The following is a 24971-nucleotide window of genomic DNA, read 5'->3' as shown; positions in this document are numbered from 1 at the left end:
GTGAGAGCACGCGGTAGGTCCTCCCGCTACTCTCCTGCTCTGCGGGCAGAGCAGCGGCATGCAGGGCAGCCGAACAAGTGCGCATCCATAAAAAGCTATCGGCAACCCAGCATGTCCGGCTAATACGCTTAGTCTGAAAGGTTATGGTTGGGGCCGACACTGAGATGAAAAAAAAAAAACGAAGATAATGGCTTCATGGTGAGTTCGCTTGCCAAGATCGGCTGCGCGACGTGATGCTCCCTCCTAGTTCACTTCGTCCTTCCGTGACTTCGAGTATGGCGCAATCAGAGAGAGTTTATGGAGAGGCAGCTGGGACATCGGCCCAGGCTGTGTTGTGGCGACTATGGAGATGGTGGATGGCGCTCAGAGCGTTTGTTCATTGTCGATGCGCAGAAGGTGTACCCGAACCGCGACGAGGCGTTCGCTGCCGTGCGGAGAGAGGACGTTTGGGGCACCATCCACATCCCCGGCAACTACAGCTTCATACTTGAGCAGCGGTGAGTAGCCGGGCTTTCTTCTTTGTTTCCCCATTAGCATGTTGCTACATTTTACGCCTACAAAACTGTCGGGTAACAGGTGAAACTGATTGCTAGTCGAGGAGTGTTCGGAACGTACCCTGGAAGGACGCGCCCGTTAATACAGTCGTAAAGTGCCAACACCGGGGGCGAATTGGTACAAGCAGTTCACGTACTTACCCTCCATAATGTCAATGATGTCAACTGAATGTAAATTCAAAACGACAGACAGATATCCTATTTGGTATTTGATTACCGAATGCGTAAGCGCCGCGTCTTGGTCGTATTGCGTGTCCCTTTAGCGTTACGCTTCAAGTGATTCGGGTAAGTAGAAATCTTTAACTTGCAGTTTTGCGTGACACGTTACCGTGACACATCTGGCAATGTGTGCATGCGCCGCCTCTGCGCCGATAGATATGCCGAGAGATCAACGTTTTGCATACTGTCACCGCGTGCCGTGCTTACTGTATAAAGAAATGATTGACGCCTTGAACAAGTAGACCTTGAAAGTGTTGTGCGTCACCAACGCATCATAAGCGCTAGTACAGTGGCGCCATTTTCTACGTGGAAGACAGAACACTTTCAGATGTTCTCTATACCTAGCAGCCTTTAAAATTTCGGAGGCCGTTCCTACATATGACGAGTAGCACGAAAGACAAACCACAAACCATTGCTAATAACTTGGCCTCAGCGTGAGAAGGGACAACGCGATGGCTGAATTCGCCATTTGTTTGTGGCCGTCACTACGATGAGCAGCGGCAAGGGCGAATTCGCGTGGAAGCGAGAAATCGGAGCTGCCGTGTTGTTACGCAATCGTGATAATATGTGCGGCAGAGTGGCTGGTAGAAGACGCGCACGCGCAGTGAGCCTCACATGCCACACATCTCGGTAGCAAATCACATATGGCGCAGACCGATACCCTGTAATGTCAATCATGCTCCCATTGCCTCTTGTGCACGATTGCTTGTCCACGAGTGCGAAGAAAGTCCGCGAGCGCAGCATCTCGCCGACATCCCAGATGAGAGTCTGGAAGCAGAGGCATACCTCCAAATGAAAGGACAGAAAGCTGGGCGAGGGCGAATAAATTCGGAGGCTTTCTATCAGAAAGCAGAGCTCGTACATTATGCCACAGAAGCCAGTAAGAGAACACTGAGAACAGCGATACCGACCGTGTGGTTAAACAGCTAACCAGGCGTCCGACGATTGAGCCCTCACAGGAGTCGCTTGATGTCGCTCTGTGCGCAGAAACAGTCTTGACGCGTAGCTGAGCCCAATTGACAAACCTTTCCTTTCGTAAGCGCTTTTTTGCCATAGACATCAAGATTGGCTGACAGTCTCTCTTACAAGCAATGCTAGAAGTTTTTGTTTTTTTGTAAATTCAGGCCCCCGCCTCTGCATCGAAAAGCTCGCACCCAATACTAACTGTACGTTCCTAAGCCTTATTGGTGAAGAGCTGTGATCATGATAATCATGTAAGCAATCATGTTTAGATTTCGTGACATCCGTTGTTTCGGGGAAGGTAGAGTCTGCCAATTTTCATTTCTTTCGTGCATTTTTTGCGATTAGTGCGGGCTTTTTGAGGATGTGGTTAGACACACGCAAGAAACTTTATATTTTCCTTTCTAGAGGTGTATACCTTAGTTGTTGGTTTCAACTTCTTATGCGCTCGTCTTCTGCAAAGTGGCACTCTCTGTTTTCCGCTTTAATTATTCTTTCAGAGCTCTTTTTCCGTGTGTTTGGCAGGAAAGGTATTGAAACTAGAGGAAAAAAAGATACAGCACACTATTTTGGAATTTGTCGTTCACGTGACGGCACCGGTGCGTCAATGTTACGTCAGGGAATGCAGAGCATTTTCGCTTGTTTCGGTCCACCTTTGTGCCGTAATAATGTTTACAATACTGTCTAAGTTGAATCGTCGGTTTCTTTATATTTTGCTGCGACGCGTTGTTGTCGCGTGTAGCGCGGTGTTTCTCGCGCAATCTAACTAAAAAATATTGGCCGCCGAACCTGAAGGTGGTGCAGTCTAGAAATGTATGCTCATCCTGAAGGTGGTGCACGAAACGCCTGTGGGACAGTGCGAAATCGCTAATCGCTTGCCACATCCTCTCTCGGCTTCTTGGAAAAGCGCGACGTGGTTCTCTCGCAAGTGCATGACGACTGTTGACGTTAGGTGCGGGGAGGCTAGCTGAGGTGTACCTGGAAAGCGAGATTGCCGTGCGTACCATGCGTCTTTGATTGAGAATATTGGCGGCATTGCTTGTTAGGTGTTCGGGCGAGTCGTCGTGCATGGCGTGAGTAGTGTAGGGCGACAGTTCTAAAACCGTGGTAAGTGGAGGGAGGCTAGCGGGGGTAGCCGGATAGCGAGATTGCCGTAGGGCTTACCGTGGGCCTTTGCTTGGGTATGTTGGCGGGCTTTTTTGTGAAGTGGTCGGGAAGGTGATGGAGCGTCAGGCTAGGAAAGTCACGGGTGGTGGCGAGCTAGTGGAATGCGAGGAGTGCAAACGTTGGTGTTACTTGGATGAGACGGACTTCGCAAGTTCAGCCGACGCTGAGAAGGTTAGCTTCGAGTGCAGGCTGTGTAAGGGATTAAAGGTGGCTGTGCGGCGGATAGAAGCGGCACGGGCAGCTAGTCTTGAGGAGCTCAAAGGGGAGCTGAAGATGGAGCGAGAGCGGTGGATTCAGCTCGAAACTCAGATCGGCGAAGTGCTTGAGAGGGAGGGGGCTAAGACCAACCTGCTAGAGAGAATAGCTGGCGAGCTAAAAGAACTGGAAAAGCGGGCCGAACTGGAATAGGGGGTGGAGGCGCTAATGGCGCAGGCGGCGTGTAATGCCGGTTCGGAGCAGAGACAGGCGGAGGGTGAGGACAGTGGGGAGTCTCAGGCAGAGGCACGTGATGAGAACAAAGGAACAGGCAGGAAGGGACACCTAGGAGCCGTAGAACCGCACGCGGGAGCTAGCCGGAGCACGGGGGCTCCACAACGCTACAGTGATGTAGCGTAGGAGGCTTCGGGTAAAGCGGGACGAGCGGCAGCGAGCCTGTTGCACCGTGGCAGTACCGTACGGTCGGCGGAGGGCCAGTGAGCACGAATTTAAGGAGAGAAATCGCAGGCTGGAGGTGAACGAGTTCAGCCAAGAAGAGTCCTGGTGAGGGGGGGGGAGGGGCGCTCCAACGTAGCGAGGGTTGAGGAGGGCGTCTTTACAAGAGTTGTACCATTCCACGCCAAGCGACAGCAGCAACTCATGGAAAATGTTCTGACTGTTATTCAAGCCCAACAACGACAAAAAAGCAGATGTTAAAGCCCGACGTCTTTGATGGAGAGAGCTCAAGCCCAGGGACTTGGATCCAGTTCTACGAAGAAGCATGTAAGGAGAACTCCTGGGACGAACCCTGCCATTGCATCAGGAACATGCGTCAGTTTCTCAGTGGACTTGCCAAGAAGTAGTATGACATCCATTACGCTAGACATATGACGGATACATAGAAGCAGCGGAGAACAAGCTTTTTGGCAGCTTTTGACGAAAACCCTGTTGAAAGGTAGGACCAACCTATATTATAAATATCGTGCAGGAAGGCCCCTAGAGCATTTTTACGAGAAAAGGCGGCTTCTTCACATGAGAAATGCAGAGCTACCGGAGCCCGCAGTAGTGCCACTAATTGTTCATGGCTTACCTAAGGAATTTCAGAGGCAGGCGCAAGTCGCCTAAAACTATCGAAGAACTGTTGGGATCCATGAATACTTTGTTTAGCGCAAAACAACAGACACAATAAAGACGACAGGACAAGGCGCCTTGTCCCGAGTCTTTCTTGTGTTTGTTGTTTTGTGCTAAAGAAAGTATGCATGGATTCGCACCAACTAGCCCGCCAACGCATTTTGCTGAACTGTTGGGATGTTTCAGGAACATCTGTACCGATTTTGCACCACAATATGTGCATCGGACAGATCAAACTTTCGAAAGGGCTCCATAGAGGTCTCGCGATCTCGAAAATCGTCATGGCCGAAATCGAGTCATCAACTTAATGTCCACTAAGAGCGATGACGCTGAACCAGTAGCCTCTCATTCACAGGAAGCGCAACCAAAAAAAACTAATAAAAGAGGGTGTCCAGTCCCACCTGACGACAAAAACTGAGACTGTTTTTCTAACCGCCCTTAGCCTTGTCTATATTAAGCTCAATATAAATGGAGACGATGTTGATGCACTGGTTGATAATAGTGCATATGTATCTGTAATAAATGAGGCTCTTGTTAAAGGTGACGAAATAGAGGAAGACCGGTGCAGGTGCCGAGCTTTGATGGATGGATGGATGAAAAACATTATTAGGGTCCTTTAGGGCGCGCCCTAGCGCGCAGCGGGCCGCTCCCACGTCGGGACAGAGACGCCGAGCCTCTCCGCTGCGTCGCGGGCCCGTTGGACAGCCCATAACTGTTCTTCGAGGTTGGGGCTGCGTAGGACAGCATCCCAGCGTGAAGAAGTGTTACTTTTATCGCCGCGTAACACGGGGCATCGCCAGAGCATGTGAGGTAAGTTCGCTAAGCCATTGCATAGTGCACATGCATTTGTCGTCTGAATTTCGGGGTACATGTTGTGAAGAAGTAGGGGGTTTGGGTATGCCCCCGTCTGTAGAAGCCTTAGTGTCAAAGCCTGAGGTCTATTGAATTTGCAATGTGGGAGGGGGTAGATCCTCCGAGCCAAGTAAAAGTGCTTAGTAATTTCGGTGTACGAGGAAGGAGAGTCCCGATTGCCAGTACCCCCAGCGTCACGCTGCCCGGTAGCTACGCGGTTGATGATCCCTCGCGCAGCTCCGCGTGCCGACTCATTGAGGTTGGGCGGGGCACCCTCGATCTGTCCCATGTGGGCTGGAAACCAGAAATGTGTGTGGCTTGATCTCTTTACTTCCTAATATCCCTAGGGCCAGCTCGGATATGGTTCCTTTGGCAAATGCCCTAACAGCTGCTATCGAGTCACTGTAGATTGATGTCCTCTTGTCGTCCAATAAGGCCATCGCTATTGCAGCCTGCTCTGCGATTTCAGAGGACGTCGTCCGAATCGAGATTGCGTTCGTTATTTGGCTTTCATGATTTACGCTAACTACAGCGAAGGCCTGTCCGTCGGCGTAGCGCGCTGCGTCTACGAAACTGTTCTGCGAAGTCCGTTCACGAGCCTTTTCCAGGAGAGCTTTCGCGCGCGCCCGGCGTCTTCCCACGTTGTGTTCTGGGTGGACGTTTCGTGGGATCGGCGCGACAGTGATGCGGTCCCGCTGCTCTCGAGGGATGCTGCAGAACTTTGTTTTGATTACTCTGGAAGGAACGCCCAGCTCCTGTAAGATGTGTCTTCCAGCTTGTGTGGTGATAGCCTGATGAACTGGGCCCTCTCCTGTGCTTCCGCTATTTCCTCTAGCGTGTTATGCATGCCAAGTTGAAGTAAGCGTTCTGTGGGAGTGTATATGGGGAGGCCGAGAGCTCTCTTGATTGCCTTCCTGATTAATGCATTGAGCTTATCCCTCTCCGATCTTTGCCAGTTGTGCATGGCCGCGACGTAAGTGAAATGACACATTAAGAACGCATGTACCAATCTCACGAGATTATCTTCTCCGAGGCCTTGCTGCCGGTTGGCCACTCTTCTGATTAGTCTGATGGCATTGTCCGTCTTCTTAGTGAGTCGCAGCACTGCTGGTTGCTTGAACCACTTGACTCTACCATCATGCCGAGAATCCGGATAGCATCCACTCTCGGAATATAGCCTCCGTCTTTTGTGCGCAGTTTTATGTCGCATTCGGCAAGTGGCTTCCATCCCTTTGGTTTCGGGCCTCTGCGCTTGGGTCGATAAAGTAGCAGTTCCGACTTGTGCGGTGAGCACCGAAGGCCCGTGGACTCAAGGTATCTCTCGGTAGCATCAATCGCCTCTTGCAGGGCCGTCTCTACCTGTCCGTCACTACCTCCCGTACACCAGATGGTAACGTCGTCTGCGTCTGCGTCGACTGATACCGTCAAGAGCAGAGAGTGTCCGGGATAGACCAATCATGACGAGGTTAAAGAGGGTTGGGGATATGACTGACCCTTGTGGCGTCCCCTTAGACCCCAGCTTGATCATGTCTGAAGTCAGGTCCCCGATCTTAAGAGTGGCTTCTCTGTCTGACAGGAAAGATCTCGTGTAGGAATGAAAGTGCTTCCCCAGGTTTAGGCTTGAGATTGTGTTTAAAACGCACGAGTGAAGAATGTTATCCAATGCCTTTTCCAGATCTAGACCTCGTATGGCTCTCGTGTCCCGCGTATTACAGTCAATAATGTGATGCTTGATGAGCTTCATCGCGTCCTGCGTCGAGAGTCCGACCCTGAAGCCGATCATGTTGTGTGGGTAAATGTCGTGGGCCTCCAGGTAGCGTGAAAGCCTGTTTAGGATTGCGTTCTCAGCAACTTTCCCCACGCACGATGTGAGCGAAATTGGGCGGAGGTTATCGAGGCTGGGCGGCTTACCTGGCTTGGGGATGAGAATGGTTTTGGCAGATTTCCACATTTCCGGGACTTTACCACTGCTCCATGCTTGGTTAATGATGTCCGCTAGGTATTCGATGGACTTCTCGTCCAGATACCGTAGAGCTTTGTTTGTGATCTTGTCCGGACCCGGAGCCGATCTGCCGTTGAGGGCGTGGAGCGCCTGCCTGATCTCCTCCATCCCCAATTCAGCGTCGAGCTCAGGGTTTTCGGAGCCTTCGTAGTCAGGAGAAGGTGGTGTAGGGCACGATGCGACCGATAGGTACTTCTGTACGAGTTTCGATAAAATTTCCTTGCTCGAATATTCTCGCTTGGCTGTGTGTAGAGTGCGCGCCATTGTGTTGCGTTGGTTGGTTTTAGCGTTCGTCTCGTCGAGGAGATGTTTTAGGAGGTTCCAGGTGCCCCCGTTGCGCATCTGCCCGTCGATCGAGTTGCACACCTCATCCCATTGCTGTTTACAGAGGGCTCTGCAGTGTTCCTCTATAGTTCTATTGATTTCCGATATCTTTTTTCTGAGCCTGCGGTTGAGCCGTTGTCCTTTCCACCTGGCGAAGAGGGATTGCTTGGCCTCCAATAGGTGAGCGAGACGGCTGTCCATCTTTTCCACCGGGAGGTCGGTACAAACCTCTTTGGTGGTAGCTTTGGTGTCATGTCTAACCTGTGCAACTCATTGTTCGAGGCTAGGCTTGTCCTCACTCTCCATTCGCTCTTCCCTAATTTTGCGAAATTTGTCCCTGTCTGTGTACTGGAACATGCGCTGTCTCTTCTGGTCGACTTGGCGGTGCGTGGCCAAGATATAACGGTCGCTACCTAAGTCTACCCCGAGGTTCGTCCACTTGACCGCTGCAATGCTCCTGACAAAGGTGAGATCCGGTGTCGTGTCACGGCTCGACGATGCTCCGCATCTGGTGGGGAACGCTGGGTCCGTGACTAGCATCAAGTTTAGGTTTAGAGCCTCACGCCAGAGGTCCTCCCCCTTTTTAGTGTTATATGGGTAGCCCCAGGTGTGGTACGGCGCGTTGAAGTCACCAGCTATGATCAAAGGGGAGTCGCGCGCTAGTTGCGTGGCCTTGGTGATTAGGGCTTTGAAGCGCTGTCTTTGAGCTTTGGGACTACTGTAGACATTCAGGATGAATATACTTTGGCGCTTCATTGGGCTAGGGATGATCTCTATCATCATGTATTCGACTTTAGTTGCGGTCATCTTAAGGTCGTGAGTGATGTGGGTCAGCTTGTTGCTAACCAGTACGGCGATCCCCCGTCCTTTTTCGTGCTTTGCTACGGGCCTGTAGCCAGACAGCGTGACGTTAGATGTTAACGTTTCTTGTAAAATGATAACATTTGGCTTCTCTGCATGCGAGCGAATATATCGTTGCAGGGGAGCCCTCTTGGGAAGGAAACCCCTGCAATTCCATTGCCACATCTTGAATGAGCTAGTTTGAGTGGCCATCGTATTGCTCTTGAGTAGCTGTGCTAACCATCGGAGAGCCGATCGCCCCCGACCTGTTACTAGTCGATGCGGTTGTTGGGGGTGTAGGAGCTTTAGGTACCAGCACAGGTGCTACAACGTTTTCTAAGAAGGATTCAATTTTGCTGATCCGCTGAATAGTGCGCTCCTCCATTGAAGCCATGTTGCTTTGGAAGAGCGAGAACTTTTCATTTATCTGCTTAATGCTGTCACTGAGAGGGGAGAGCAACTCGCGAATCTCCTATTTGGCCCTGCCTGGTGCTCTTTCTTGCTCGTTAGCGATTGCCTTCTTTTTAGCGGGCCTCTTTGTATCGATCTTCTCAACCATGGGGACTTCCATTGGCTGGGGAGCGGCCGGTCGCTTATCCGTATCGCTCTTCTCAACCACGGGGATTTCCATTAGCTGGGGAGTGGCTGGCTGCTTGTCAGCCATGACGGGTTGACCGCCCGTCTTAATCTCAGCAATTTATGTCATCAGTCGACCTATTGTGTTCTTCATCATCTCGTTTTCGCGCTCAAGTTGTGCTAGTATGTTGTTACATCTATCATGCTCTGGCGGTGAGCCCCGCGTTACCTTTTCCGGCGTTCCACGAACTCGGTCGGCCCGGGTCGGGTAGCACTCGGGTCGGCGATCTCTGGAGCAGGACTTCGAGCAGGACTTAAACCGGACTTGACTGCCTCGACGCCGGGATCCGGAGCGACCCCTGGAGCGTGATCTGGTCCTGGTTCTGGAACAAGAGCGCCCTCTGGATCGAGAGCGACTCCGGGGGCTCCCTCTGGAGCGAGAGCGTCCCCTGGATCGGGAGCGCCCCCTAGGCTCTTGCGGTGGAGGTTGCTCGAAGTGTTTCTTGCTTTCGCTGCTATGTGGTGTTGACGAAGCCCCATTTGTCGAAGCTTCCACCGTCGCACTCTCCCATCGCCTCCTTCTGACGACGTACGGGATCTGGAATCTCTCCTTGCACGTTTTGTCCGCCGTAGGGTGTGGGCCCCCGCACAACCCACACTTTGGCGTGCACTGGTGTTGATCGTCCGGGTTGACCGCCCCACATCCCCTGCAGGTGGACTCTTCGGGAGTCGGGCAAACGTCGGCACGATGGCCGAGTTTTCCGCACGTGTAGCAAATATCGACTTGTTTGCGATAAGGAAAGCATTTCACAAGGACTGGGCCATATCGTACGAAGTTCGGAACCTTGAGTCCGTCGAAAGCAATGATGATTGTGCCTGTGTTCTTAATTCTTTTGACCGCCAAGGTCAGTGGGTTTCTCTCGTTGACGATGTTACGTTCCAGGTCCGATGGACTGTCGTTGAGGTTGATGTGTCTGATTACTCCTTTACACGTGGTGTGGGGGGCGGCCTCGTATGTACTGACTTCAAACATTCTTGCTCTGATTCTTGTGTATTTTGAAGCGTTGTCTCGGTTGGGCATGCTGGCCACCAGAATGTTTTGTTGTTTGTTAGGACAAATGATGTCCGAGCTTATCTGCGTAGGGGTAAGACCCGCCGCTTCCACGATCGCCTTACCGATCACGGTCGGCCCTGTCTTGGCAATATTCAGCCCTTCGCGGGGTCGTATGATAATTCTGGCATGTTCCTTGGGCATGGGAGGCATCCATGATGCCCTGATGATTTTGCTCTTGAGCTTATTTCCATTTTCCTGAGTGCTGAATGAGGCACCGGCGTTAGGCTTATTCCCCCATATGCCGCCGCTAGGGCGCTTGGCAGAGTCTGCCTTGGCGGACATATGCTTCGAAACTGCCGACTGCCATCCAAATTCTGTTGAAAATTCTTCAGGAGGAAGATCCTCCCCTTCAACCGTCATCTGCATAGTCACTGAGATCTCATAATTGTTGGTCCAGCTACACTTGATGGCGCCGATCGGCGCTACGCCGGGCTAGGCTTGTCGTTAGGGCCAGAAAGGCGGCGGCGTGGTCCGAGCACAAAAACGTTCATAAAATGGAAAAGAGGCCACTCACCGAAAAAAGTTTGATATCGATGTGATCCTCTTCCCTTTAGACGTGCGTTGGTAACAACATGATGGAGATTAGAGGCGAAAATCTTGCCGAAATCATTCAATAGAGCAGGAGCCGAGATGGAACCCTAGCGATTACGTCCGTCTTCTTCTTCCCCCCACCGAGCTTTGATGGGACGAGACAAATGTATGATGAATGGGATAAAGCAAATCTCTCTTATCAAGGCTGGAGGGCTAATATCGACGTCCTTGTCACGAAGGAATGTGACTGTAAATTCTTACTTTCGAGACCAGATATGCAGACACTGAAGGTAAACCTTTATTGGTATGATGAAGCAACTGTGGCGAACGAGACGTGCGCGTCCTCGAACGGCACGGACCGCCTTGTTCAGTTTGAAAAGGAAATTTGTGAAAAATTCCCTGAACTTATCTGTCTAGGCAACTATCCACCGGCTACAACAAAATTTGCTGTTCCCTTTAAGCTGAGAGGTGTTACGCCGGTCAGAAAAAAGCCTTACAGTATGTCACGCGAAAAGATACTTTGGTTGAAAAATGAGATCCAAAATATGTTAAATGCTGGAGTAATATGGCCATCGGTGTCGATGTTCGCCCCGCCTATTACTCTGGCTCCGAAAGAAGCCGGATCTTTGCGACTGTGTACTGATTACCAGATCTTGAATAGCTAAAACGGACATTTTTCCTTTTCCAATGCCAAGGATGGACGAGATAATTGAAGAAACCGGAGGCTGCAAAATATTCGCCCGTATAGACATTTGCAAGGGATTTTGACAGATTCCGCTCGAAGAGGAATATACAATGTATACAGCCTTTGTCACTCCATTTGATGTGTACGAATATAATCCTTTGCCTTTTGGATGGAAAAACAGTGTAGCATGGTTCCAAAAGACGATGAATAATGTTTTCAAGCCATTTCTCGGATTATTTTGTAAGGTGTATGCAGACGACATCATAGTCTACTCCAAGGATGAAACATCACGCGCCATACACTTGACATCTCTTTTGATGGCATTAAGCGACGCCAAAGTTAAAGTGAATTTTAAGAAAAGTGAATTTCTTAAACACAAAATTAGATTTCTCGGTCGCATTTTTGACGGATTCACTAAGAGCACAAAAGAGGAGTCCATGGAACGTGTACGGCAGAAGAAGCAAGACAATGCACACGCAGTCAGAGTATTCCTTGGCCTCGCAGGACATTTTGGAAATTACATAAAGGATTTTTCAGCACGAGCTAATCCGTTGAACAAACTACTCCGTAAAAACATAGATTTTATTTGGACTGAAGAATGTGAGAAGGCGTACAGAGATTTGACATTAGCCATATCATGTCCTCACAATACTGGACTTCACTGTTCCATTTGAACTTGCAAAGGATGCATCGAACTACGGAGCAGGTGGTGTACTGTACCAACGAAGGAGCACGAGTGGCAGCGAAAGAGGAAGAAAAGTTATTGGATAATACTCTTATTCTTTCACAAAATCGACAAAAAGCTACAGCACAACTGAAAAAGAAATTGGCTGTTGTGCTAAAGATTAGGCATTTTCGATTGTACATAGAAGGCATGAAATTCAAATTGTTCACTGACAATCAGGCGCTTACTCATTTTCTGAATGGTAATCAACCGAAAGAGTGAATTTCTCGCTCGATCAGTGAAATTCAACAGTTTGATTTTGAGGTGGCACACAGGAGCGAACAAGATATGTCAGATGCTGATGCACTTTCTCGACTTCCCATTGTTAGTAAATGTAGGAACGAGGAAAGCGTGAATTCAATTAAAAGTGGGAAGGCACAGAACAGCTTATGTATTTAAACGAAAAGTTTCATTTACCGGATACACTGAAAACAAAAGTTCTCGACCCCTATCACGAGAGTCCAGAGTCAGGAAGTCATGACGGCTTCTGGCGAACATACTACAAGATGAGGAGATTTGCATGGCCCGGTATGAGGAAATATATTAGCGATTACATTAGCTCTTGTCAACAATGTCAACTGAACAAAGGAAATACAAGCAGAAGACAGACAGCACAATTTTTCCACCTCATTCAAATGTGCCATTTGAAAGCGTACATGGTGATTTCGCTGAACTGGAGAAAAAAAAGCGAAGGAGTGAAGAAAACACAGCCCTTTTAGTGTGCATTAATGAATGCTCAAGGATGCTAGCTGTCAAGCCAGGAAAAAAAATACTGATGCTGTCATATCTGTCTTGAATAAAGGCATGTTTAAAGGATTGAAATGTGTCGTATGCGACAATCGCCTTGCATGCAAGTTAGGCATTTGCAATGTGGGCGAAAGAGAGAAACATTACCCTGAAGTTCACAGCACCATGCCATCCATCAGCTAATGGACTAGCAGCGCTAGTTATCTGAGATATACAACAATATATCAGTATGAACCCAGGATTCCCAGGAGGGTGGAAGTGTTGTCTATAAGTAGCTGTGTCGCACCATAATAGATCTCATACGCGCACTCTGGGATACAGTCCTCAATGCGCAGCCTCTGAGAAGCCTGCCTATTTGCCCGCGGACGATATACTTGGCATAACAGAGAAGCTTAACTTGAAGGAAATGAATAAAAGTTCGGAACAGCAAAGGAAGCACAGGGAAACGATGAAGATAGCATTTGACAAACGTCATAACACAAATATTCCGGCAATTTCATTAGGCGATTGGTTCTGGTGCGACAACATATGGCAATACTAACAAAAAACGTGTGGGTCTGTTTAAAGTCCTAAAATTGGCTACAAAAGAAGGAGTACTCAAGACCATCGGCTACACGACGGAAAACGGTACGATGGAAATAGCAGCCATTGCCAACGTCATCACTTATTTGCAGTGGATGGATGAAACAAAACCCGGGAGAGTGTAGTGAGTCGAGAGGACAAAGGACAGCTCTGGTTGTAACGGGGGGAAGGAGAAGGAGAATAAAGAGATAGTGCTTCGGTGCTGTGCAGGCTTATCGTGGAATGTTACAAGAGTGAAGGCAGACAGGTGGGGGAAGGTGGAGGCCCAGTCAGGGAGATGCAATGGCGAAAGCTCAGGAGATAACATGGGACAACGTGGAGGACAAAAACCTTGTCGTTATCCATGCTGGTCTCGACGATGTGCTTAAGGAAAGGGTCCAGAACCTCAAAAGACAATTAGAGGTTGGATTGTGTAAACGCAGAGGCCTCTGCAAAGGTGCATGTGACCATACGCACAATCCCAGAGGTCCAGGGGCAGTCTAGCTGGACGTAAAGGAGGTTGGTTGACGCTAACCTTGTTATTAGGGGTTTGAGCAGACGACTTCGGCACGGCGTAATGGAGGTAAACTGAGACGTGTACGATCCTGGCTCTCACTATTTTGCACTGTATGACATTCACTGCAGTGATGCCACGGTCAGGAGGGTAGGTATTAGGATAGGCCGCCAAGCAACGGCTTTTTTTGGGGGGACGCAGAGCCCTGAGGCTACCAGTGTAGACAAAAAAGAAGACGTACGTGGAGAGGCCCCGAGATTCAGGAAACGTAGAGTCTGTAGGAGAAGAAATAAACGTAAGCGCGAGGGCCAAAGTAATTCAGACATAAGGTATATTAGCATGCAAGGTGGCAGGAATAGGCTGAAGTGGGAGGAGATTGACAAGCAGCTAAGGCAGGATGAGCTGATGGTATGCGGGTTTGCAGAGGCACATCTTAGAGACATGGGGCAACCACCCTGTAATCATGACCGTGCATGGGAATATTACAATAGAAGAGAGGGCAGCAGAAAGGGGGTGGAATTTGGGCATTCATTCATCAAGTTATGAATTATCAAAGGGTCAAACAGGAATGTGAGGAATATTTATGGCTAAAAGGGAAAGGGGAAGGGGAGCAGACACTCCTTGGCTTTGTATACCTGTGAACAGAAGCAAATGCCAAAGAGCAAACGAAAAGAACTGGTAGAATGCATAGCAGATGACATTAATGAGCTAGGGAGAAGCTAAGAGATAACTATACTAGGAAATATGAATGCACACATAGAAGATATGGACGAGTACACAAATTCGGCGGGCAAACTGTTGCTGGATATGTGGGAAAGGCATAACGTATTTATTTGTAACAGTACTGAGAAGTGTGAACGGCACATAGTATGGGAGGTAGGGGTACTGCAGTTGACGATAGATTATACACTAATGTTACATAGAATGTATGATAGGCTAGGAGGAATGAACGCAGATGAATATGGCTCCAGGAGTCCCAGTAGTGATCACAAAGGTATCAAGCTGAGTTTCGGAAGAGAAACGAAAGTAGTGAGGAGGTAAGATAAACAACCAGATTGTTACTATTTTTTAGATTACTATTTTTAGACTACTATTTTAGATTTTTAGATTTTTACTAGTAAAAGTAGCTGGAAATAGTAGCCCAAGAAGTTGAGGAAGTAATTTCTAAGGATACTGAAACAGAATAGACATACGCAATTTTAACAGGCCTACTTGAGCTAAATCTCGCTAAGGTACGAGTCACGTCCAAAGGGAAAAGAAGACGGAAACCCAAGAGCTGGTGGTAGGAGAAGGTTAAGAAGGCCATAGAGAAACGTCAGGAAGCATCCAGGAACACAGATATACATGCAGAAGAGTGAACCAGAAGCTGAAATACACAGAAATGGGATAACTTTTTAAACTGTAGGAGGGAAGCATCCCATTTGATCAATGAGAGGATTAGAAGAAAGGGGACCCAATGGTTGTCAAAAATGAACAAAAAGGATAGAAAAGCAGCTAATAAATTTTGCAAGCATCTCACTTCTTTGAATAATAAGAATAACCTGCAGCAAACGTTTATAGTTACAGCTCAAGGTGTTCGGCTAAAAGGAGATGAGGCAATGGAGCCTGCAGAATCAGAATCAGAATCAGTTTATATCAGACAAAAAAGGGGATAATTACATGATAAGTATATACAGAAGGAGGTCCTGTAGTTAGAAACTGAAATGGGATCTCCTGTGCATGATGACTAGAATTAATAAAACAACAATGGCAACATGTGAAATTTTCGATAATAAAGGTATTAGGAGACAACGCATAAATGAACAGAAAAGCAGCAGATGAATGTATTAAGCAATAACAAGGCTTTGGATGAGACAACAAAAGGTGCAACTACAAAAAATAGCTTAAGGAGAAAAAAAAAGAAGTAAAAAAAGTGCAAGAGACATACAGAGAAACAAAGTGAAAGTAAAAATGTAACACAGTACACTCAAATGGGAAAGTCGAGGAAGCTAAAAGAAAATAAGTTCTGTACGAAACCTGTGAGTTTTGAACAATATTAAAGGGAATGGTAATGTGTTCCACAGAGATAAAGCTGAAAAATGTAATCACTGCTTACCATAGTTGGTGCTAACGAAGGGTAAAATGAAGTTCATATTTCCTGCAAATCTAGTATTATTTACATTAGTAAGGGATGTCTTTGGTATGATGGTTGCTGGAATATCATTGTTTAATGCCCGCAAAATAAATATGGCCAGGTTATATTTAACAAGACCAGTCATATTCAAAATATTATGTGCATGTGACAGCTGATTTGCGCTAATGCTACGAGGTGAAAATGTTATTAGTCGAATAGCTAGATTCTGAATGACTTGCAACGACGTTAGGTGACTGTTATAAGTGTTTCCCCATGATTAAATGTTACAGTTAATATGAGAATGAACAAAAGCATAATAAAGCGACTTGAGAGTCTAAAATGAGAAATATAGTCGTGCTTTGATTAAAACGCATATTCCGTATGCCATTTTCTTTTTCACATTAGCTATGTGAAGGTGAAATTTAAGATGATCAAATTCCACACCTAAATAGGTGCAATGTTCAACTGCAGTGATTAGTTGATTGTTGATGGAAATAGATTGAAGGAGTTCAGGCAACCGCTGATGTGAGGCAAGCACGACAGAATTGGTCTTATTATGGTTAATTTGTAGCTTATTAAGTTGACACCATGTGGAAATTTTCACGAGATCTTCGTTTAGCTTACGTGTTAGCGTTGATATACAATTGTTAGAATTAATATAGTGGTATCATCAGCGTAAAGAATACACTTCGATGAAGAAAGGCAACTTGGCAGATCATAAATGTATAAATTAGGAAAAGTAGAGAACCTAACGTGGACCCCTGTGGTACACCAATGTTAGTAGTAGCTTCTTTAGAGTAGTACCCAGAAACGCTAACGACTTGTTTTCTATCTTGTAAGTAACTGCGGACTAGAAATAGAGGCGGACCAGTTATTCCGATAGCCTCAAGTTTAGCACAAAGAATTGTATGAGTGTGTCGAAGACCTTGGATAGATGAAATAATATCGATGCTGCAAAATTACCATCGTCAATCGCTTTTTTAAGATAATCAGTGAGAGAAACAAGTGCTAGATTAGTTGAAAAGCCAGAACGAAAGCCAAACTGATAAGGGGAAAGAAATATTTTGTTAGACGCTTTTCGATAAGTTTTTCAAGAACTTTATTAAAAATGGAAGAACGCAAATGGGTCTACAATTCTGTGTAAGCGTGCGATCATCTTTTTTGAAAACGGGAATGACTCGACCGCGTTTAAGTTCACGTGGAAAAATACCAGTTTTAAAAATCAGATTAATGATAGCTGAGAGGACGTTAGCGATATGTTCCGCGATCATTTTAATGTGGTAGGCATTAATATTATCTACGCCAGCACTAGTGGCTTTAAGGGTTTTAATTACTAAAATTACTTCATCGGGTGTTGTTGGAAAAAGGAAAAAAAAATGAATGAGGTAAGCGCTTAAAGGACATGTTACAGCATGACGCGGAATCAGAAGTGTTATTGAAGAAAGCATCACAAAAGTCATTTGCAATATCAAGCGGATTAGTGTATACCATGTCATTGTGAATGATTCTCGAAATGACGTTCTGAGAGTTACAGTTTAAAAAGGTGTTAACCGTTTACCACTTTATTCTAGTGTTATTACCACATTCTACAATTTTTTGTTCGTTATAATTTCTCTTCGCACTTCTCAGCTTTGCAGAAAGTGCGTTAGAAAATTTTTTATAACGGGCAAGTAATTTGGTATTGAAAGGTTGCTTTGTTTTCTTATACGAGTTTTCACGTGACCGCATTGCTTTCAGAAGGCTATCTGTAAGCCACGGATTTTCTGTCGAAGATACCTTTTTTCTGCATTTTATTTTATGAGAGCGGCAGTTGAAATGCGTTGATAGTGTCGTCAAAAACTGCGAAAAAGCTTCTTGAGGTTCATTAGATGATACAACTTCCGACTAGTCAGCTTTAGTTAAGCTAGCGAGGAACATCTCTTTGTCAATATGTCAATATAACTCTGTAAAATGACGTGTTAGATAAGGCTGAGTGATTCCGCCGGCGTAGAATGATAGGATAGTGATCGGTAATATCGGTGGCAGTAATTCCAGCCTCAGGTGGATCTGTTAAGTTCGATAATGCGTGATCAATTAAGGTGCCATCGGCAATGTTAGGACAACGAGTAGAGAGAGAAATTAAACATTCATATCCAAAACTATGGAAGATGCTTGAATAACTAGAAGAATTAGATAAATTCGTATCTATGAGGTTAATGTTGATATCGCCCTTGATTATTGCGTTACAATTAGCGCATGATATTTTTTCCATGGTTTGATCAAGGGCACTACAGAAGTCAGTAACTAGAGAAGAAGGTGAGCGATAAATGCAGCCAAGCACTAAGTTCCTTCTGTTTATACTGAAGATGGGGGAATCAAATTCAACAAACACAGATTCACATTTAGTAATATTCAACTCGAAGTCAGGCCGTCGTTTATATGGAATGTTAGATGAGAGACAAATATAGCTGAACCGCAGTGATTACTCGTTTCTCTGTGAGAATACTCAGAAGTGCATGAGTTAAAGCAGAATAGGTCTTTGTCATCATTACTAAGCCAGGTTTTAGACACGCATACTATTTAAAATGCTTTGTTAAGTGTCGAAAACAGGTGCTGAAAATCATGAAAATGCTTGCGGAGACTTCGAGCATTGAAGTGAATAATTGAATGGTTGTCGCACGACGTGAATTTATTCAGCGCAGATGTTGAGAGGTAAGAATCCATGGTGGATGGCAATGACATTTTAGAATCGAGGCAATTATTTGAATATAGAAAGGTCAGACTCATCCGCAATGCGACAAATACGGCTCTCATTATTCTTTCGAGCCTTAATCTGACAATTGTCCGTCCACAAGTGCTTCCAGTTGTTGGCCTTTTCAGCACCAGTGCTTTAGAAAAGAGTGCCTTATTTTGTGGTGTCAAATGGTCATAGGCAAATATGGGAAGGTTGTTATCATATTTTCCGATGTCATTCAGGCAGAGCCTTGCCTTTCGTGCCTTCCTGATAACATCGTTCTTTTTCGTTCGAAAACAGAACCTAGAAATTAAATTTTTCCTACCCTTGTCTTTAGTAACAAGAACAATTATGACAAAAATTAAAAAAAAACAAAGAAATGTTGCATGTGCTCTATCAGACGAGGATATACCGTTTAGTGCAGTGGCTCCACTTCAACAAAGTGAGTGGGAAAGGGCAGAGAAAAAGGTTCCAAGTAGCACGTCGACAGAACCTGATGGCATTCCAGTTATGTTAATACAGACACTGGGCCCAAAATCTAAACAAGCATTAAGAGAGGTAATGAGCAAAACGATAATGAACGGTAAAGACCCCGATAGGCGGAGACAAAGCAGAATGAACATAATATACATGATATATAAGGGATAGGCGGGCAATGCTTAGATAAACAACTACCGTCCCATAAGAGTGACGTCAGTGTTTTACTGACTGTAGATGAATCAGGTTATCAAGGACAGAGTGCAGGCATGAGTGGAGGGTTAGGAGGCGCAGGGAGAACTACAAAATGGGTTCCGGAAACAAAGGAGGTTAGAGGACAATCTGTTCTCATTGACGCAGTGTATCGAAACAGTAGAAAGGGAACACAGGGCCCTATCGCTAGCACTTCTGGATATCAAGGGAGCCTACGACAGTGTAATCGAACAGGATTTTTGGAGCATACTGGGTACACTACATGTGGAAGATGGAGTAACTAATTTTTAAAAACATATCTATAAAAATAACAAGGTGCTTATAAAATGAGAAGAAAGATATCTGAGCGTAGAGATACAGTGGGGCTTAATCAAGGGTGCCCCCTGTCACCTTTTTTGTTCATGTTGTATCTACAAGGATTAGACTCTAAATCAGAGAGGAGTGGGCTTGGATTAAACCTTTCTTTCTGCAAGCAAGGAGAATGAATTGAACAGTCGTTACAAGGACTGATGTACGCGGACGGCATTGTACTTATGGCAGACAACAAAGGAGTTTTGCAGGTATTGATGGACGTCTGCGGTAAAAAGGGAGATAGGTTTAAAGTTTAGCAACGAAAAATCTGGAGTCATGATTTTTAATGATGATCATCGCAGTAAACATCGGATGCAGGAGGTAGCGCTGGAGATAGCGGACAAGTACAAATATCTTGGCGTGTGGATAAATAACGACGCTGAGTACCTATTGGAACATGAAAAATATACAGCGACTAAAGGTAGCAGGAATGCAGCTGTAATGACAAAGAGCAAACAGTGGAATTGCAATAGGTAAGAGGTGAGAGGGATTTGGAAAGGGGTGATGGTCCCTAGTTTCACGTTCAGCATTCACGTTCAGTTCAGAGGTTCGCGCAAGGTTGGAAATTAAGCAACGAGGGGTAGGTAGGCTTGCTTTGGGAGCACATGGAAATATAGGCCAGCTAGCAGCACGATAGAATTTGAGGAGTGATTGAGAGAAATGGCGGGAAAGCGGTGGGCAAGGAAAATCTTCAGTTACTTGTACATGAGGAATGTTGACACAGAATGGAGGAAGCGAACCAGGAAATTCTCACGCAAATGTTTGGACAACAGCAGGCAAGCAAGCCAAGAAACATCAGTTAAGGAAAAGGTTAAAGAAACAGAGGGGTCTGTGGAAAACAGTGATGCAGACGAAATCAGCACTGGAAACATGCAGAGGGTCCAAGCAGGAAATTGCCAAAATATATGTACGATAATTCTAGGGGAAGCTCTTTGTTGTTTGAAGCTACACTCTTAAGCAACATTACACCCTTTTGCCACACAACGATAATCATCATCTGTCTTGTCCGCATTTCCTTTCTTTAACGCGGCGAGCCCGGTACTTTCCAGCAACGAACGGCATGCACGTTATCAGCATGACATAGCATTCCCGACAGGAAAGTAGCGGGCGCGACGTTTTCAAGAAAGTAAACGCAAGCAAGGAAGATGACGGTTATTGCTGTGCGGCAGAGATACACCCCAAAGGGTGTAACTTTGCCTAAGAGTGTAGGACAGGAGTACTGCAGACTAAGACGTATCGAGTCAAGTACCAAGGGATAGACACGTTATGCGGTGCGTGTGGAAAGGAAGAGGAAACGGCTGAACTCCTGATACTTTTCTGTAAAGGGCGTAGCCCTACAGTTCAATGGAACGGGGAGGACTTTTACACAGCATTGAAGTTTGGGGACAGTGGAGGAAAAATAGACTTTAAGCGGGTAGAAATAAGCAAACGGAGGTTAAAGCGAACGTCACTGCTGTACCTTGAACCAACGTTCTTAAGCCCATGCTTTAACTTGTGTACATGCGGTACTACTGCGTTTTTAAACACGCGAGCCAACTGACAAGGGAAATTTGCGAGGCTTAAGAACGCTGGCGTTGGTGCACATGTTGTCGAAATCCACCATGCACACTACGGGTTGGTAGTGGAACCTGAAGGTATCCCGTTCTTGTTCTTTTTCTTCTTTGTGGTTTGCCAATTGCCAATTATTTGTAAACAGCTGGGCAGACATTGTTGAAGCAGTGTGATTTGCCTATCTGTATTACCCTAATTACATTTCTTCGGTGTCCGTCTAAACTAAGCGCGATAACTTGCCGCACGTACAACACTTCTGTTATGCGCTTTCTCTGCAGGATGAAAAATCTTTTCCGTGTAAGCGACAGAATGGCAATGCTGAGCACGATCAACGTCTATATGGACGCAACCGGTGCGTAGCCTCGGCCGTTCTTTCTATTTTTGATGCGAAAGCATCAAATGGCCCATTGAGCAAAAAAAGGCGGCGTCTTTAGCAGCGAGATGGCATCCTAAATTCCCAGTGGCTGCGACGCGACGTCACGTGAGTGCCTCGACGGAGCAGAGCGGACGAAAGGGTTCGCCTGCTGCCTGCCGCATTATCCCGCCAAGTGTTGCGTGGGAGGGAGAGGGCGTCGCCGCGACGCCACGTCACCCGCACTCTCGGAAGCCATTGTTATAGGCGCGTTCCTTGTTCCGTGCAAGCTCTCGCCTGCGTTCTCACTTTGCCTCGGTAATCGCTGTCGAGAAATTAATGTACATATAAAAATTGAATAAATTTCAAAGGAAACATTTTCGCGGTAATGAGTTACGAACCTACGACTCCACGCCGAGAAGCCGAGTGTCTTATCCGCAGGTCTAAACCAGCGCTTCCTAGATAGCAGGTCAGTGCACTGCGCTTTATGACATCATGATACTTGGACCGAAATTTCTGTTGCGGCGACCTCAAAATAATTTCTCCTTACTCAGAAGTGCCCCATTTAGATTCTGAGGCGGTCGGGCAATTTAACATGACGTCAGACATCGAAGGGCACCGGCCTGATGCTATCTTGGAGGCGTTCGCCAAGTGTCTCAGTGCGCTCGCTTGCCCGCGAGGATTTCGTAACTTGAAGGACCGCTCAGCGGCGTTCAGTTGGATGCTTTCGCATTCACAACTTGTAAAAAGTTCTTAACTGTATTCGGATTTATTTTAATGCGGAGCATCTTTGGCGGAATCAAGCCCGTCTTTCTTTTTTTTTGCAGCAGGATTGAAAACGCAGCTTAACGTGGCACATTAATGGCAACTTGGCGGCAGCACTAAGCGATCGGACAAGAAACGCAACGCCTGGGCGCTGATTAACAAGTTTTATTTGAAAGAACATACATACTCAATGGCGTCCTCGACTGCGTTCGGTATATGTGTTCTTTCGAATAACACTGCACTCTAGGACGGCAGAAAATTAGGTGGGGCGACGAAATGAGGGAAATTTGCAGGCACAAGTTCGAATCAGCTAGCGCAAGACAGGGGTAATCAAAGATTGCTGGGAGAGGACTTCGTCCCGCGGAGGACACAAAGATAGACTGCTGCTGCTAATGATGAAAAGAAAGTTGATTGCGACGCCAAATAGAGAACGTTAGAATCAGAGCGCACAGCCGCCTGGTCAAATCAAACTGTCCATGTGATTTATATTTCGCGCGTCCTTAGGTGACAGCCTTAGGTGACACCTAATACCTTAATATTACTAGCGGACTCATTGGCAATACCTTAAGTGACAGCCTTGTGTCGCCTTAGGATTTGGCAGTTATAAAAAACAGGAGTTTTCTAGTATCTCGTAGTTTTCGAACGAGCAGCCAAATAGCTGACCCTTTGGTTGACCGCCGCTCGCGGGGCGACGGGTGTTGCGTACTCCAGGGTAGCGTATCGTACTGCTGCCGAGAAGTAGCAGCGCCTGCCTATCGAAGCTCGACCGACGTTACTTATTGGGTAGCGTGGCGTTGTCGGCGGGCTGCAGGCATCCGGTAGACCATGGCGACCAAGCAAGGGCCAGACGATTTCTAGTGCGAAACTTGCATGGTTTATTCAAAAGTTGGTGAAAGAAAATGAGAAGAGCATGAAGTGAATAAAAGTACATTTCGGAGCCCCTTAAATAGGATCTCTACAATCGTGGGCGGGATTATGCTTCTGTCGACGTCACGTGACCGGCACAAAAAGAGGGCCCCTCCTCCTCTTGTTATACCGAGCCTGCTGCAAGGAGGAGGTTGTCTCAGCTCGGGGAATTGTAGGCGCCTGTCCGTCTCTTCTGCGCGTTGCGGGTTCGTGGAAGTTCTGCTGTACTTTGTTCGAGGAAAGGGTATCACTAAATTCGCACGCACGCACGCACGCACGCACACGCACAAAAGAGGCCTGTACACTACGGGGCTCGTGCCAGTCCGGCAGACACTCGAAATGGTCATGGCGAATTAGGAAGTCACGCTTCATTTCGACGAGGCCTGGTGGAAGTAGGTCGGGTGAGAGAAAGTTCTTTCTGCACGTGGTGCGGGACGCCGACCATCGCAGGAGAAGCCACGCCTCATTTCGACGAACAAGGTCGCGTGAGAGATGGTCGGTTGAAATTCCATTCAACACGTGTTGCCAGACGCCAACCCTGACACGAGCCAGATCGAAGCAGCCAAGTGTGTCGAGTGTTCGTGGTGTCGACGCGAAGCATTACGCGAAGTAAAGAGGCATGGTTCGCTCTGGCGGCATCGTATTCCCCTCCTTGAGCTTTGATGTGCCTGGAGGTTTAGACGTGGCCGGCAGTGGAGCCCTCGGTAAAGAAAGCATTCGTCCTTTCATTCTTTCGCTCCCTCGTTCATTCTTAGTTCCTTGGGTGGTTCGTTCGTTTGGTCGCTTTTTGGGGGTGAGTGCTACTGCAGGAAAGACTGGGGCTGTAGTTGGCCTGACATGGAATTAGGGCGCAGTTGCTGCGTTGGCAGCAGGGGAACGAGCCGAAAACGAAAGCGTTAGCAACGGCAAAGAAGCCTCCGCGGTGTGGTTCACAGCTCATCTTGATAAATATTGAGACATTCCAAATAATTAGAAAAAAAACTGGCTGTGGCTTACCTCGGCTAACGCTGTATATGCAAAGCAAAAGGTTTGTTTAGCCGGGCTAAGTCTTGGTTGCACTTGGTTAACCTTTGAGTTAGCTTTCATTATTATACTTTGGTATGCAATCATCGCTATGCCAGGTATGAAGGCTGTGCCTAGGTCGGTGTCTAGACACGACTGTGACTATAGCTTGGGTAGACACGCATTGTTCGACTTAGCGACGCCTGTTCCGCCACAGGGAAAGCGCAAGTCCTAGACATGCAAAGAGATGCCGAACCCGCCGTGGTTGCTCAGTGGCTATGGTGTTGGGCTGCTGAGCACGAGGTCGCGGGATCGAATCCCGGCCACGGCGGCCGCATTTCGATGGGGCGAAATGCGAAAACACCCGTGTGCTTAGATTTAGGTGCACGTTAAAGAACCTCAGGTGGTCGAAATGTTCGGAGTCCTCCAATACGGCGTGCCTCATAATCAGAAAGTGGTTTTGGCACGTAAAACCCCATATTTAAAGAAAAAGAGATGTCGCGACCATGCGCAGCGTCGAAGCACAAATGGACGGGGCGCGAAAGCGGTCGCTACGTTGGTCTCGACGGTGCGCCGCCTGTTGCATTCTTGGTCCTCTCCAGTGAAGCAGCTCGCCGGGCGATATCCGCGGGGTGGTCAGGCGCCTTCTTGGCGACGACGCCTCAAAGCCTCCCGCGCAACGCTCAGAGAAGACAGATGTGCTCGCTCTCATCCGTGGCCAAGCTCGCACTGACTAGGCGAGCGTGGCGGTGAGTCACGTAGTCATGCGGCGACCCAGCATCGGAGAGCGCCAAGCCGGCGGCGGCGGTGCTCGGCAAGTCAGGTGATGCGT

General features: G+C 47.2%; 2 protein-coding genes and 1 pseudogene across 2 annotated transcripts in view; all 3 read left to right on the top strand.

The window, feature by feature from the left end:
• Positions 1–501, top strand: part of LOC142570716 (ABC transporter G family member 23-like) — an 80722-nt gene extending 80221 nt beyond the window's left edge. The window contains exon 8 of the mRNA XM_075679061.1: positions 394–501. Within this exon, the coding sequence (XP_075535176.1) occupies positions 394–501 (108 nt within the window). The remainder of the gene's footprint in view (positions 1–393) is intronic.
• A 2453-nt stretch (positions 502–2954) lies between these two features.
• On the top strand, positions 2955–16108 carry LOC142570715 (uncharacterized; annotated as a pseudogene).
• Positions 16109–23756: 7648 nt separating this feature from the next.
• Positions 23757–24971, top strand: part of LOC142570714 (ABC transporter G family member 20-like) — a 54461-nt gene continuing 53246 nt past the window's right edge. Inside the window, exon 1 of the mRNA XM_075679060.1 lies at positions 23757–23841. Coding sequence (XP_075535175.1) covers positions 23757–23841 — 85 coding nt within the window. The remainder of the gene's footprint in view (positions 23842–24971) is intronic.

The sequence above is a fragment of the Dermacentor variabilis genome, chromosome 2 (assembly GCF_050947875.1).
Source record: "Dermacentor variabilis isolate Ectoservices chromosome 2, ASM5094787v1, whole genome shotgun sequence".
Lineage (NCBI taxonomy): Eukaryota > Metazoa > Arthropoda > Arachnida > Ixodida > Ixodidae > Dermacentor > Dermacentor variabilis.
This window is presented reverse-complemented; position numbering and strand designations above follow the sequence as displayed.